This window comes from Trachinotus anak, unplaced genomic scaffold (genome assembly GCF_046630095.1).
Source record: "Trachinotus anak isolate AG129_WGS33_773 ecotype Australia unplaced genomic scaffold, CSIRO_AGI_Tana_v1 ptg000026l, whole genome shotgun sequence".
NCBI lineage: Eukaryota > Metazoa > Chordata > Actinopteri > Carangiformes > Carangidae > Trachinotus > Trachinotus anak.
Genome location: NW_027273877.1, coordinates 4230924 through 4244535, shown reverse-complemented (window position 1 = coordinate 4244535; position 13612 = coordinate 4230924). Strand labels below are relative to the sequence as shown.

The following is a 13612-nucleotide window of genomic DNA, read 5'->3' as shown; positions in this document are numbered from 1 at the left end:
TTTCTTAATCATTTTACTGTGTATTCCTTTTGATTTGAGTTGGCCATTGCACAGACAAACAGAAATACCTAATAATTCATGCAAAGGATGTAAAGGTTTTGAGGATCAGTGGAGTGAGTGAAGGGATTTGTGAGTGGACCACTTGTTGAAAAGCTGGTTGCAGTTAAATCGAATGACTCGGGAGTCACAGTTTCTCAACTATTGTTCAGTGTCATTAAGACAGACTTTAAAAACATGATGTACTAATGTTTTGTTTGTTTTTTCCTTCCAGGACCAAGAAGACCCAGATGACCCTTACACAAGCCTTCAGCAGCCAGAAAGTGATTTCTACCAAACTATCCACTCCGTTCAGCGTCAACGTGACACCAGCACGACAAGTTCAGCGAACAATGTGTTGACTGTCCATTTGGATGATCAGGGAGGAGAAGGAGACTCTGATTCCAGTTGTGAAATCTATGAAAACGTTTCAACCGGAAGTCAGGTCAACAAGAACGTGAACAGTGTGGATGATTGATTTACTGGAACAGTAAAAATCCCCTCCTGACTTTTATCACATGCAGCAAAAAAAGGTTTCTGGGGATATTCAGACTGGGCTCTGGGCCAGCCAGAGAAATGAAGTACTTACGGTCACTGTGCAACAGTAGGCTTTGTGTCATCTTTTAGACAGGCTGGGTGTTTTCCAATTACTAAGAACATTCAGCCTCAAAACCTTCAGTTCTATAAACTGAGGGTGGCTACTGTGTTCAGGTATGCTCTGTGTGAAACAGTTACAGTGGTTGAAAAGTCAAGAAATACAATAAAGTATGTGGATATAACTCATCATGTTGGATCATTTCATTATTTTGACACACGTCGGCATTTCTTGTTTTGAGTTAAGCACAGTCAACCTCAGATCCTGCGTGATTCCGAGTGGTCATGGTCAAAGCTGAGGCCTTTCTGAATCTCACAATAATTTCTAAGATAATGTCCTTAAAGGTGCCACATTGTGTAAAGTGATATTTCCATGTCTTTTGATTATAAAGCAGGTCTAGGTTCTATATTAATACTGTGAAATATTAAAGTGCTCAGTCTACAGAGAAATGTACACAGCCTGTATTCAGAAACTGATCCTTAGAACGAGCCGTCAGGACTTCTGGAACGTCACAACAAAGCAGTCACCGCTCTCAGCCATGCCTCGCCCACCTTGACCCACCATCCAACCTTGCAGTATTTGGTTTCTCTGGAGTGGAAACAACACTTCAGTTTTGGCTATTGAAGAAGCGAGGGACATAAATAGTGGTGAGCTGCATAGAACATGCTACTTTCTACTTATACTTCAAGCTCAGAATATGTGATGACCACAAAACCAAACATTACAGTTACAGCATGATACGTGATGTTCAACTATCGCTGAACTTGTACATTGTAAGACCCGTGCACGCAATACTTGACACAGGTTCTCAGTAGATTCAGCTCAGATGTGGACACAATATGTGATTGGGAACCTAGAGCATATACAACATATGCATGAGAAGTTTTTTAGATGAATAATATTGTGACCAATGTAGAGTCTGTTCTTCCAAACATCAATTGTGTGTCTTCACCAAACAAGGCTGTTAAATAGATTAAGAGGTTGACCGTAGTAATAAGAAAGCAGAAGCCTCTAGACGCACTTCCTTTTTCAAACGGGTTCACATGAGAGCTGAGAATAGTAAAGCAGTGTGTCTTATTAGAAGCAGTGGACTGGAACTAGCAGCAGCAGTTGCTTTTTGACGACAATGGGTGGATGGACTCTGGTCTTCGTTCTGCTTCTGCCACCAACTGTGTATTTTGACAGCAAAGTTCTGGGCAGTGAAGGTACTGTACAAAAAATGAGTTTCAATAAGTAAAACTGAAGCAAGTTATTATTCTTTAATAATGTGAAAAATTAAAACACATTGGTTTTGTTGACCACTTAAAGCCAAATACCTAAATACAATGAGTGCTATCACTAACTTACTGACTGTAATTCTTATTATTTGATTAACTGATTGATTGATTTATTGATTGATTGATTGCAGTGACTCTTGAGAAGACCCTGGGAAGCAAACCAGATGTGACTCCACTATGCACCAATGAGACACTGAACATCATCACACTGATAGTGTGTAAGATCGACACACAGAGGAGCAGGGGAGAAGAGTGTGGTCTGTTGTATCGACATGGACAAGACTTTGAGAATAAATGTGACTCCAAGTTCACACTTAAGACAGAGAATCAGACTGTGTTTCTCCACCTGACCAGTTTAACACCAGAGGACAGTGGGAACTACACCTGTGAGTGTTCACGCTCTGATGGAACATATATTCTCCTTCTCAATGTCACTGTGAAGGGTAAGCACATTTTATATCTTTTTTTCCCTAATACATGGTGGTTATTTCCCACTGTTACCATAGTAGAATGATGTCTGTACTTTTAGTTGAAAGGGTTATATGTAATATGGCTAATTTGTTAGCTTTCATTAGCAGATTTTGTTAATATCATATGGTGCTACATAGAGCAGACTCTTTACAAATAGATATAATAGGGCAAATAGCACATTTCTTTCATTTTTTTTCTTATATTTTTAATTTTTAACCCTAACCCTATAGATTCAGAGGAGGAAGGGGGCAGCTTTTCCAAAGGATGGCTGATCTTAGCTGTGCTGATTGCTTTAAATACTGTCATCATTATCACTGGAGTTATCCTGGGATTGATCCACAGAAGAATACATCACAGGTGAGAGACTGCTGTAATCTTCGTAGTGATTGATTTTAATATGTTTCTGTTTTTAGGAATCATTCATAATTTAATAACATACATTACTAAGTACATTTACTGGAATTCTGCACATACTTCGCTCTATTACAGTTCAAAGCGAAATATTCACTCCGTTCACTCTTTCACGTTAGATACTACTTACTTTGCAGACTCAAATTATTAATAGAAAATGTTATTAACTCATAAATTATAATGTAATATATAGATTTACCGACCCATCAGTATATAATGTAGTTAGTTAGTCCCACCTTTGCCAGCTGCAAACAGGCCTTTCTCAATATAGAGTACTTTTACTTGTGGTCCTTTAAGTATATTTTATTGGTAAAACTTGAATGTATAACTTTTTAACTGAGTATTTCTAACTGTATCTAACTAATTTCTACTTTTACTTTAATAAAAGATCTTAGCACTCCTGCTACTTTTAGCTCTAGATGCTCTTAAACAATACGGTTATACCCATGGTGGTGAAGAAAAATCCTCCCCGGGTTAATTGACATGCATGTCGTTTTGTATAAGGCAATGAAGTGAGACATGTTCTCTCAGTTCCTGTCTTACCTATGAAAATAGACTGCACAGTGTGTACGAATTAACATCAACATTCACTACTAATGTATTGTTTGTCCATTTAAACAGCAGAGGGCAACCACAACCACAGAGCAGTCAAAACCAGGTAATGTACAGAAAGATGTTACACCTTCTTTGTTTTATATAGTTTATTTAATTATTATTATATTTACTAATATAATCAGTATTACATGATTGATATATTGCTATAATATTATTAATAATACAGTAATTTGATAATACTGTTAAATGAATAATATGTGTTTCTGCAGGAGCCACAAGACATCGAGCCGTACAGCACCTTCATGCAGAAAAAGTGTGGGCTCTATTCAACTGTCACAGTGCACAGCTCTAACGGTAATGCTAATAATTCAAACATGTTCACAAGAGAGGTCACAGGTTCTGGGAACTATGTGCAACCTTTACAAAAAATGTAATTACAAGTGAAATTAGAGTTGTTGTCCACAAGGTGGAACTCTTGCTTTGAGAAATGTATGTCAATGTATTTCATTCACCTGTTGTGCTGTTTTTAATTCTAAAAAACAACATACTTGACTGTTTTCTTTTCAGTGTATGTTTTCTTTTTTTATACTTTATTTTAATGAAAGCATTAAGGTGATCATAATCAACTAATTATTTGATAAAGAACCCATTAAAACAAAGCTGATTCTTTTTATCTTGTTTTTGTTGTGTTTGTTGTGTTATCAACCCTCTGTAATGGCCACTTGTGTATTTGTCACATTTTTTTTTTTTTAATTTATAAAAATGTGTCTGTTACTGACTACAGTTTACATATGTGCAATATAATAAATTCCTCATTTCTTATTTACTGTGGTGACTCTTGTGCAATCCTTCAGATGACAATCACACATAACTACATGATACTATGATGAAACACTGAGTGTCAATTCTCTGGTAATTGTAAAATCATAACAGAGAGGAACAGGACAACAGTGACATCTACTGCACGTGTGTCAGCACGACCGAGTTTCAGTGCTTTTCAGCAGTTTAAACACCAGTTGGTGGTCGAAGCAATCTCAATGTCAATATCAAAGGTGGGTATTTGATTTATGCGAAGTGAAGAAATTATATCAGGCATACCTTTAAGTTCATCTCATTTAAAGTACCTGCCTGCTTTAGTCAGGTCTGTTGCAGCATGATGCCCTTTGACAGTTACCATCTGTTATTCAAAGCAAAGTCTTGAAATTTGAATTCATTTCTTTCCTTTAATTTCTTTGATTTCTGTTGCTGCATCTTGCACTGTGACAGATTTTCTTTCATTTTCATCCTACAAACACAAACATCAAAACAAAGTTAAATCCTTTGTTATTGTTTCTCTCTATCTGGTGTTCCCCTGCTAACTTTAGCATTCTTTTTATTTACAGAGGAAGTACAGCTAGGTCAACAGCTGACATAAAACTCCATCCCCTTTCATGAGAAGACAGTACTTCTGTTCTTCGCTTGTACAAGGTATGCAAATAATGTGACCTGGGCATGTCAAGTGAGATGGATATTATTATGGGTCAAGAGAAATGATTCTCTCAGCATGACAAAGGGAAATAAGTCAGCTGCATGTGACACAGTTTTTTCAGCCACAGTCAACCAAGCATAAAAATATGTCAAAACAGGCCAACCAAGCTGGCAACAATCTAAAAAATTAATTCAAGATTGTATAAATACGGATTTCTATCAATTTTTTTACTTCATACAGTAGTGATGATAGTAGATTTTTTGATGCTCAAAATATTTTTTCTAAATAAAATGGCGTCAAACCTTAAGATGTTAAGCGCCCCTATGGGTTGTTTGTGCAACCTGTCACAGTTCCTGCCTTAATCATTCTCCCTGTAATGTCTCAAACCTTCAGTTTTCCCTCCATCCTGTTGTTACACCTGCTCTCTCCAAGATCACTTCTTTTGCCCTTTACTGTAGTAACAGCAAGTAACCATGAGATAAGACTGCACCAGTCTTTTCAGCAAATGTCCCTGAACAACATGTTTATGTTCCAGCGAGAAAGTCCTGTATTTTCCCTGAACCTAACCAAGTTGTTTTTGTGGCGAAACCGAACCAAACCTTCAGCATGGAAGAGTTGCATCGTAAAAAGGTTAGTTATTGATTTTTCAACAATGGTTTTTAACATTTTGTCTCAGCCACAACATGGCTTGATACCCACTGCCTAACAGTAGGCCAAATACCATTTAGCATGCAAACTGGGCTTCCATAGGAGTGCTCACCCAATTTCTGGCTTGTCTTGATATATATAGTGTCAAACCTTTGCAAAACAACAGATCCTGCAGAAACTCAGTTCACGATCAGACTTTACAAGCACGAAAGCTGAAGTTGTTTTGCTCCTAACTTGCAGGCCGTGACTATCAACTAATGGCGCAAAGGAGATAAGTTTGAAAATCAGAGAAGTGGCCCCTGTGACCAAAATATCAAAAACAGTATATGCTTTTAGCTCTAATCTAGATGATATTTTTGGAGCTGTAGTATTGGCGTGTGGTAAAACTGCTTAACCACAAACCACTGAAGTGACGCGTGCTGGTTTAGAATAACAAGTGTCAGGTACCAGGTAGGTAGCACAGGTACTTCCCACATGTAATTTAGAGTGTTTTTTTTTGTTTTTTTTTTCAAAAATGCTGTGGGCAACACCCTGGTGTTAAGGACACACAACCTTTGCACAGTATTTCTGGATGTATTTATCAGTGAAGTCCATCTCTAACACACCTTAATGATTCATGCATTTATCTGGATTTGATTGGATTTTAATGAGTCAATGCAAAACTGAAAATGAAAATGATAGTTGATGATTGAGGAGAGGTCACTGAGCAGTCCCTTACAAAAAGTGTTTCCTCTAAATTATTGTATTATTATGCAAACATTTATCCCAGGCAGTAGTGAGTCCATTCATCTTCTAACAAATGCTTGGTGTTCACATAATCTGTAGTAACCTTTCCACAGAGCAGTTAGGTTCTTTCCTAGACTAACTTCTTCCTCATACTGTTTGGTAAACAAGATTTCACAAGAGACTTAATTATATTGGATTACTGGACAGCAAACCTGCAGAGGCGTGGAGGCTCACAGTTATCATTCAGATCTGGCCCCTGTTGGAAAGTGATTCAGCTCCCACTCATTCCTGCTCTGCTGTGATGCGTCCAGTGAAAGATGCTGGATTGATCTACAGTCGCTGCACGAGACACCAGCAACAATGTTCCCTCATTGCATTTACTCAAGACTGAATCATAGGATAAGTTTCAGGTTTACACATGGTCATTGAGCATAGGATGTGACTCAGTAGCATAGAAAGGGATATTGTCAGGGTCATTCCTGTTGATTTTTAGGATGACTAAATAAGGATGTGTCCGTTTTATGTTTATGTTTTAAGCCACTCCCGGTTTACCAAGAACTGATTCCAGCTTACTCACGACACCAACCTGACTGTCATACTGTAAATGCTGAAAAGCAGCCAACACTGAAGTCCATAATGGAGCAACTTTGGAAAGAAAGAAGGATTTACATCAGCATTTAGCATTAATCCCATGCTAAAAATGCTAAAGAATACTCACCAGAAACTCTCAAACTAATGTGGACTTAGAGCAGGAAAAGTGGTTGATAGCAGTGGAAGTAGTAATGGTAATAGTATTTTCTATGTGCTATACTGTGTAGCATTTTAACACAAGGTGACTCACGAGTTTTGAGAAGCCTGTGATATTTTTCTACTAAACATTCCTCACCTTGTTACACAGAAGTAGGTACCTACTGTGAACTTTCCCTGTGTCATCAAGTTGTGGTAGCCAGAGCCATATATGTTAGATATCACATGACTGTGATAATGCTTATACCATAAAAAATATATAGACGGTCAACCATTCTCATGGGTAACCTCAAAACACAACTAATTACCAGAGTTTCAGTACTTCTGCTTCTGGGGGGGGTTTCTAACCACTTGTGATTACTGGAGTTGTTGCACAGTCCAGTAAGTATGCAATTTACTGGACATCACAGTAGTAATAGTAGTAAACTGATAAGAAGACAGTGAGACAATGAGTTTCAAACAAGGTTGAAATAGAGCTCGAAGGGTCTCATGGAAATTTCAGTGAATCATGACTGCAGTGTATTTGCAACAACAGTCCACTTTTTTCCCTCTAGTCTCTTTATTTGAGCTCAATGTGAAAATGTTATAATATTAGTCTTATTATTGTATAAATATTAATTACTATATTTTATCTTTTTCGTCCAGCATCATCAAATGTGGTCTTGACTCAGTTTCATACAAAATTGAATTCAACCACACTGACTTATACACAATTAGACAACACTTCCTGAAAATAATGCTTTTCCTTTATAACATTCACCAATTCCCAAATTATTATGTCATACATATGTTGTAGCTGTAACTGCATTTACATCATGTAAAAATCCCCACCCTCCCTACCCTCCCTACCCTCCTTCCTCTCCTTTACAGCTGCCTATAAAAGGCAGTGCACAGGCAAAACTGAAAGTGTTCTGTACAGACAGCAGTTGAACAAAATGTTGCACATACTGATATTTGCTTTGCTGTTTAAAGGTAAGTGACACTGTTAGACAAGGATAACCCCTCAGTGTAGTAGTTTCTTTTATTATTATTATTATTATTACTTTATTGTAGAAAAAACTGGATGGATATTTGTATTTTATTGAAAATCCAAAAATATGCTATGTACCTTATTTGTAGAGTTTCTTCTTCATCCACCACTGCCTGGAAGTTAAAGTTTATCCAGCTTTTATTTGAATAGGCTATTTTAAAGTTAGCTCTCACTGACACTCAGCTGTTTTCATTTTTAGGTTCAGCCTCACAGATAAGTGGATATGGAAATACAACAGCTGACTATGGCGGGGAGGCGCATTACAGGTGCACACTGGACAACCCAAAAGGTGTGTTTTCTTTTTCTTTTTTCTTTTATAATGGTAGTTTTACAGTAAAGCTGTATCTGTATCATTATTCTGTTGTTCCCTTTGCTGATTGTCTGCAGTAGATGTTTTTACTGTTGTAATTTATCAGTAATATCTCTGAGCAACTGCTGTCACTCACATAAACAGTTAATATTGATATTAATTCACTTCCATTGTTGATACTGTAAATATTGGTTGAAGCATTACCACTTGGCTTCCCATCAGGTGTGCTCCAGGTCACGTGGCAGAGGCTTTTCAAGGATCAGTCGATAGAAAACCTGGCAACCTACAGCAATCTGTTTGGACAGCAAGTAAATGAGCCCTTCCGTGGAAAAGTGATCTTGAAAGAGGCGTCCCTAAACTCAACGTCCATCACTCTGATTAATGTATCATGGCAAGATGAAAGCTGTTATATTTGCTCATTTAACGTGTATCCAGATGGATCCAAAAGGAAGGAGACTTGCCTCACGGTGGAAGGTAAATTGCAGCAGTTTCATACGCATGGATGGATATAAAAAGAAAGGCATGAATTCTTAAATTCTGAAAGTCTTGTTTTTGCAGACCTCTGCTGGTGAAAGCCCCAAATTTTTAATTTTTCTTTTCCTCTGACATTTATTTTGAAACTTTTTATCTGGCTCTCATCCTGTAAGATATAAATAAGGAATTTCGAGTGATCAAACTAAAGTTTAACATTCAAGCGATCATATAATCTTTGTCAGAAGAGCTTGCAGTTCTCACACTGACCAGTTTCATTTCTCCATAAAGGAATATCTGCAGTCAGCACAGAGTATGTTCCCAGAGGTGGACCTGAGGGAAAAGACATGGAGGTTGTGTTTAGCTGCTCTGCCACAGGTAAACCAGTTCCAACCATCGAGTGGGACATTTCACATGGCGCCACATACTTAGAACAACCACAAACTACTACAGTGACGAACAGCGACCACACATTTACCAGCAGCCGTAACATCACTCTGCAAGTACCTCCAGGCTGGAACGGACACGTGGATTGTCTGCTGAACAGGGGGATGAGGGGGCAAAGGCAGGAGAGGATCCCATTTTCTTTAGATGTTAAGCATCAAAACAACAAAGATGATGGTATGTATACCAGTCTTTTTATTTACTGTTTTGGTAGCATGTGCGGTAATGTGGCTGCAGCTTTTACACAGGTCGCATCTCAAATCAATCAATCAAGATGGTTTCATGAGCGATTTTGTTTTACCATCACCCAGTCTCTGGTTCTTTAGAAAGTGACCTCCCTAGGGACTCCCAATGCGGCGCTTGTTCTCACGAAATGAGATACTAGAAGATTCCCAGTAATGAGCGTCCTCATTAGTTATGCTCACTGATGGTGTCATACATCTAATTCTGACTACTGTTATAATTTAATGAATAGCTCAAATAAATCAAACGCACCCATGAGTAATTTGATTGTTCTTAACTGTCATGGCTACCAAACTCCAGAGACATAAGGAATATCATGAGCTTCCTAGTCTTTTGTGTCCCAGACTAACAGCACAAGTGTCCCATTGTTCACTGAACCGGGAACTACAATGACATACAGTTCATCAGTACACAATGAACTACAACAGTAAACTAGTCCAGAAAGTGCTGCCAATTCAGTGACACTGACTCTCCGGATTTCGTGCAGCCAACAAGTCTAATTATGTACAATGTGTAAACAGAAAATTGTTGTTCCCCTCAGTCACCTGGGCCGTGACTCATTATATTAGGTTTCACTTTCACTTGTCATGAAAAAGAAAAGAAAAGAAAAAAAACCCACGTCACAGTACAACGACTGGTGTTGATAAGCATCAGCTCTCTGGGGATGCCCTCTGACAAACGAGTAACTGGATATGATTGAGGAAGTTAGGATTCAAGACTTAGAAATGACGTGCAAGATTTAGAAATGACGTCCCACATGCCCCACAAATGAGGAAATGTCATTGACCTTATGTTTGTACTGAACCTGACTAACCAGGTGCTGTTTTTCTCCAGGGAATGGACTTTCACAGTCAGGGACTGCACTTATTATTACTTTGGTAGTTCTTATTTCCTGCATCGCTGTTGCAGCTGCAGTGGTTCGGAGAAAAAGGTGAGATATTTTACACTATTTAAGTCATTTGCTGAACTGTAAATGTACAGTAGTATAATTGTGTAAATACTCAGCCAGTGCTGCAGTATCTTATCTGTGAGTAATCTTCTCCACGCAGTGTAATGAACTTTGTTTGTCTCTCTCTCCGGCAGGTTAAAGGCTAATGGGAGCATTGAAATTGTTTAATGCTTTGGCCTTTCAACAACCATCCTAAACAAGCAGGCAAGCATTATAAAATGTGCTTCTCTTGTGTGTGACCTAGATCACATAGTGAATTAAGCTAAAAGTGGCCGCCCATCTTGAATGTACATTCCTTTTCAATTTCATAGCTCAGCACTTTAACTTTGTTTGTGAAGCTTCAAGCAAAACGCTTTTTGAGGCTGCAAATGTAAAAATGCAGGAACCGTGACTAACAGGTATAACAAGAGTTTCCTCACAGTAACTCTGAGGCTTTGTAAGCAGACAAACATGGAGTTTACAGTGAGTTTACATGCCAAAATAATGAATAAGGAGTCCACTACTGTGACTTTTATTCAGAGTTGCAGCGAGTGCAACCTAGTGCGATGATTAAGCAGATTACCAGCAGAACAAGCTGATGTGTTTTGGTGATTAAAGGTGGCTGAAAACAAGGAAATGTCCTGTGAGAGGCATGAATGTCACAGACTGAGGCTACAGTGCCATCTAGTGGTTATTGTGTGAAAAAGAAAGGGGACGGAAACTGGGAGAGGAGGAGGAGGAGGAGACGCACAAAAGACATTCACATGAAGCCAATTAGGTCTCACCAAGGACTTTAATGCAAATATCACACTGGTCATTTCATGCCCAACAAATGTGAACTCTATATACAAAGTTTTAATTACACATGATATATTCCGTGATAGATATAATATATTGTTGTTTTCGAAGCGTGTTATTAATTGCTCTAGTTTTGCACATGTTCAATGTTTGAGTATAATTCAATGTGTTATTTATTGCTTACACCGACACACACACACAAACACACACATAGCTGAAATACATTGTGTGGATGTGATTGTGGTGTGGTCCCTCTGTGGGTCAGTCGAGTGGTTTTACATCAGTGTTCTGTCAAGTTAGAAAGCTGTGGTTTGCTGAACGTTCGGAGCTTCTACACAATTTCTAAAGAGTTCATGTGATTGTAATAATGTGTGTTCTGATTTGTCCGTATATTTATTGTTGTTCACTTAATTAAAAGTGAAGAAAACGTCTTGAAACCTTTTGTCTTATTTTCACTGCACTGACCTGTCAGAAGACCAGGTTAAAAAAAAAGTCATGTGTGAAAACAAAATGTGATGAACTCTCCAGTTGCTTCTCCCTCACTGGCTCTTGAAGCAGATGTACCATTGTGGTGGAATTGAGGGGTATGCTCTATCTGTGAACTACAAATTAATTATTATTAAGCAATAATCTTTAACTTAAATAAATTAACTTTGTTAGTATTTTCATCAGAAGGCCCATACATTTTTTAAAATGGGGATTTGCTGCTACATTACATCGTTCATTAATAAGAGATTATATGGCACCAAAGTGATAAGTTTACCTGGAATTTAACTACATATCTATACTTGCCAGGCAGCAGCAATATCAGTTTTTATTTGAATAATGGCGGTTCAATTCCAACCGCCATAAAGAGGTGAAGAGGAGGAAAAGGCAGAAGACATGCAGCAAAAATGGCACGTTGTACAGCCATACCTGTCCTTTTTGCATTGGGAATCTTTCAGAAAGGTGAGAAAGAGATGATACATTACTGTGTGTTTCACTTTTACACAGGCCTGTGTTATTTCTTTGTGTTAATCTGAAAGCACAGCTTGTGCTGCCTGTTTCTTTTGTTAGTAGATGTGTAATGATGCCAAGTTTCAAGGTGCTTCATGTTCAACAAATCTGACTCTTATTCCTCTTAAAGGACTAATAAATAAAAAAATTACCTTAATACTAACTTGCCCCACACTGCTCTCAGCAAACCAACCACAATGTTTAAGTGCTCACACATTCTTGGATGAAACCAAACATCTGGAACTATATTCCCTGCAGGTGTAACAGCTGTGATACGGACGCAGCAGACTGTGGTGGCAGCAGTGGGAGAAGATGCTCTGCTCAGCTGTCAGCTCACACAACCTAAAGATGTTCTTCAGGTCACATGGCAGAAAGTGTTTCCTGAGGGAGAGAGGAATGTGGCCACCTTCAGCGAACACTTTGGTTCCAGAGTTACTGCTGATTTTACAGACAAAGTGGAGTTAAAAGATGCTGGACTGCAGAGCTGCTCCATAGTTATCAGGAAGGTGACGGAGCAGGATGAAGGCTGCTATCTCTGTTTGTTTAACTCCTACCCTGACGGTGCTCTCACTGGTAGAACCTGCCTCCAACTCTATGGTAAGAACCTGACTGCATTACAATTGTAACCTGTCTGCAACAACTTGTTTGTTCAATGTCTTTTCTGTGCAGAGCTGCATGAGCCCACTCTACATGTTAGAGAATCCAACTCTGCTGAAGAGTCACTGGTGTCCTGCTCGGCCACAGGACGACCTGCTCCGACAGTAACACTGACTGTCTCACAGACACACCTCTACCTCTCACAGTACAACACTGTCAGTGTCAGCAACAACAACCGTACAGTCACTGTCACCGCTACAGCTGTGCTTTCAGGTTTCTGTGACAACAGCGCACAGGTTGGATGTGCAGTGCGAGTGCTCTCTGTTCACAAAGAGGTGTTTGTGATGATTCCTAGGCTCAAACAGACGCCTGCTGATGGTGAGAAACACTTCAAATGATACAGAGTCATAGACTGATAATTACTTTATGATTCTGATGTTTGTTTCTTTTCCAGGTTTTGATGAGGAATCTGGATCTGATCACAGAGACTCAAGTGAGTGTTCTCATTTGATCTGTTGTTGCTTCATAGTTTATAGTTATAGTTATAAATGATTCTCATCATTCTCATTTCAATTCTTTGTTTTTCCCAAAGTCAGGATTTGGATTGTGTTAGTGCCCTTGGGTTGTGTTGCTGCAGTCATGATTGTCGTGTGTTTACTACAACGTAACAACAGGTACGTCTTGAAACCAGTGTCTGTGTTGTTGTGATACCTGTGTCTGAGTCTGTGAGAGTTAATAAATGTTTGTCCACCTTTAACTCTTCTTAGATCCTTCGGTCTGTCACACAGAGACAATGAGATGAGAGAGATGCTTCAAACTCCACCCAGAGACACTGATATGTAAGATTCTCTTTATACTCTC

At 38.6% G+C, this 13612-nt stretch overlaps 2 protein-coding genes across 16 annotated transcripts in view; both read left to right on the top strand.

Moving 5' to 3' along the window:
- Positions 1-11595, top strand: part of LOC139609561 (OX-2 membrane glycoprotein-like) — a 28610-nt gene extending 17015 nt beyond the window's left edge. For 11 of the 15 annotated variants that reach the window (XR_011685261.1, XR_011685256.1, XR_011685257.1 and 8 more), the window contains one exon: positions 272-1688. Coding sequence is in view for 8 of the 15 variants with exons in the window: in XM_071464314.1 (XP_071320415.1) it covers positions 272-514 (243 nt within the window). In the remaining 7 variants the exon portion in view is untranslated. Of the gene's footprint in view, positions 1-271; positions 1689-1712; positions 1837-2039; positions 2352-2609; positions 2737-3411; positions 3449-3614; positions 4173-7834; positions 7907-8163; positions 8254-8496; positions 8749-9036; positions 9367-10266; positions 10364-10515 lie in introns of those variants that run through there. The other 4 variants (XM_071464308.1, XM_071464307.1, XM_071464310.1 and 1 more) reach the window with 4 other exon arrangements.
- Positions 11596-11734: 139 nt separating this feature from the next.
- LOC139609563 (OX-2 membrane glycoprotein-like) lies at positions 11735-13595 on the top strand. The gene is made up of 6 exons (XM_071464316.1): positions 11735-12106; positions 12413-12751; positions 12824-13129; positions 13206-13244; positions 13348-13425; positions 13519-13595. Exons 1-5 carry the CDS (start codon positions 12052-12054, stop codon positions 13362-13364), a joined length of 756 nt encoding a protein of 251 aa, XP_071320417.1. The 5' UTR covers positions 11735-12051; the 3' UTR covers positions 13365-13425; positions 13519-13595.
- The last annotated feature ends 17 nt before the right edge of the window (positions 13596-13612 follow it).

Coding starts and splice junctions, on each gene's coding strand:
- LOC139609563 (XM_071464316.1), top strand. CDS start 12,052: ATGGCACGTTGTACAGCCATACCTGTCCTTTTTGCATTGGGAATCTTT. Junction 12,752..12,823: donor AACCTGCCTCCAACTCTATG/GTAAGAACCTGA, acceptor TTTTCTGTGCAG/AGCTGCATGAGCCCACTCTA. Junction 13,130..13,205: donor CAAACAGACGCCTGCTGATG/GTGAGAAACACT, acceptor TTTCTTTTCCAG/GTTTTGATGAGGAATCTGGA.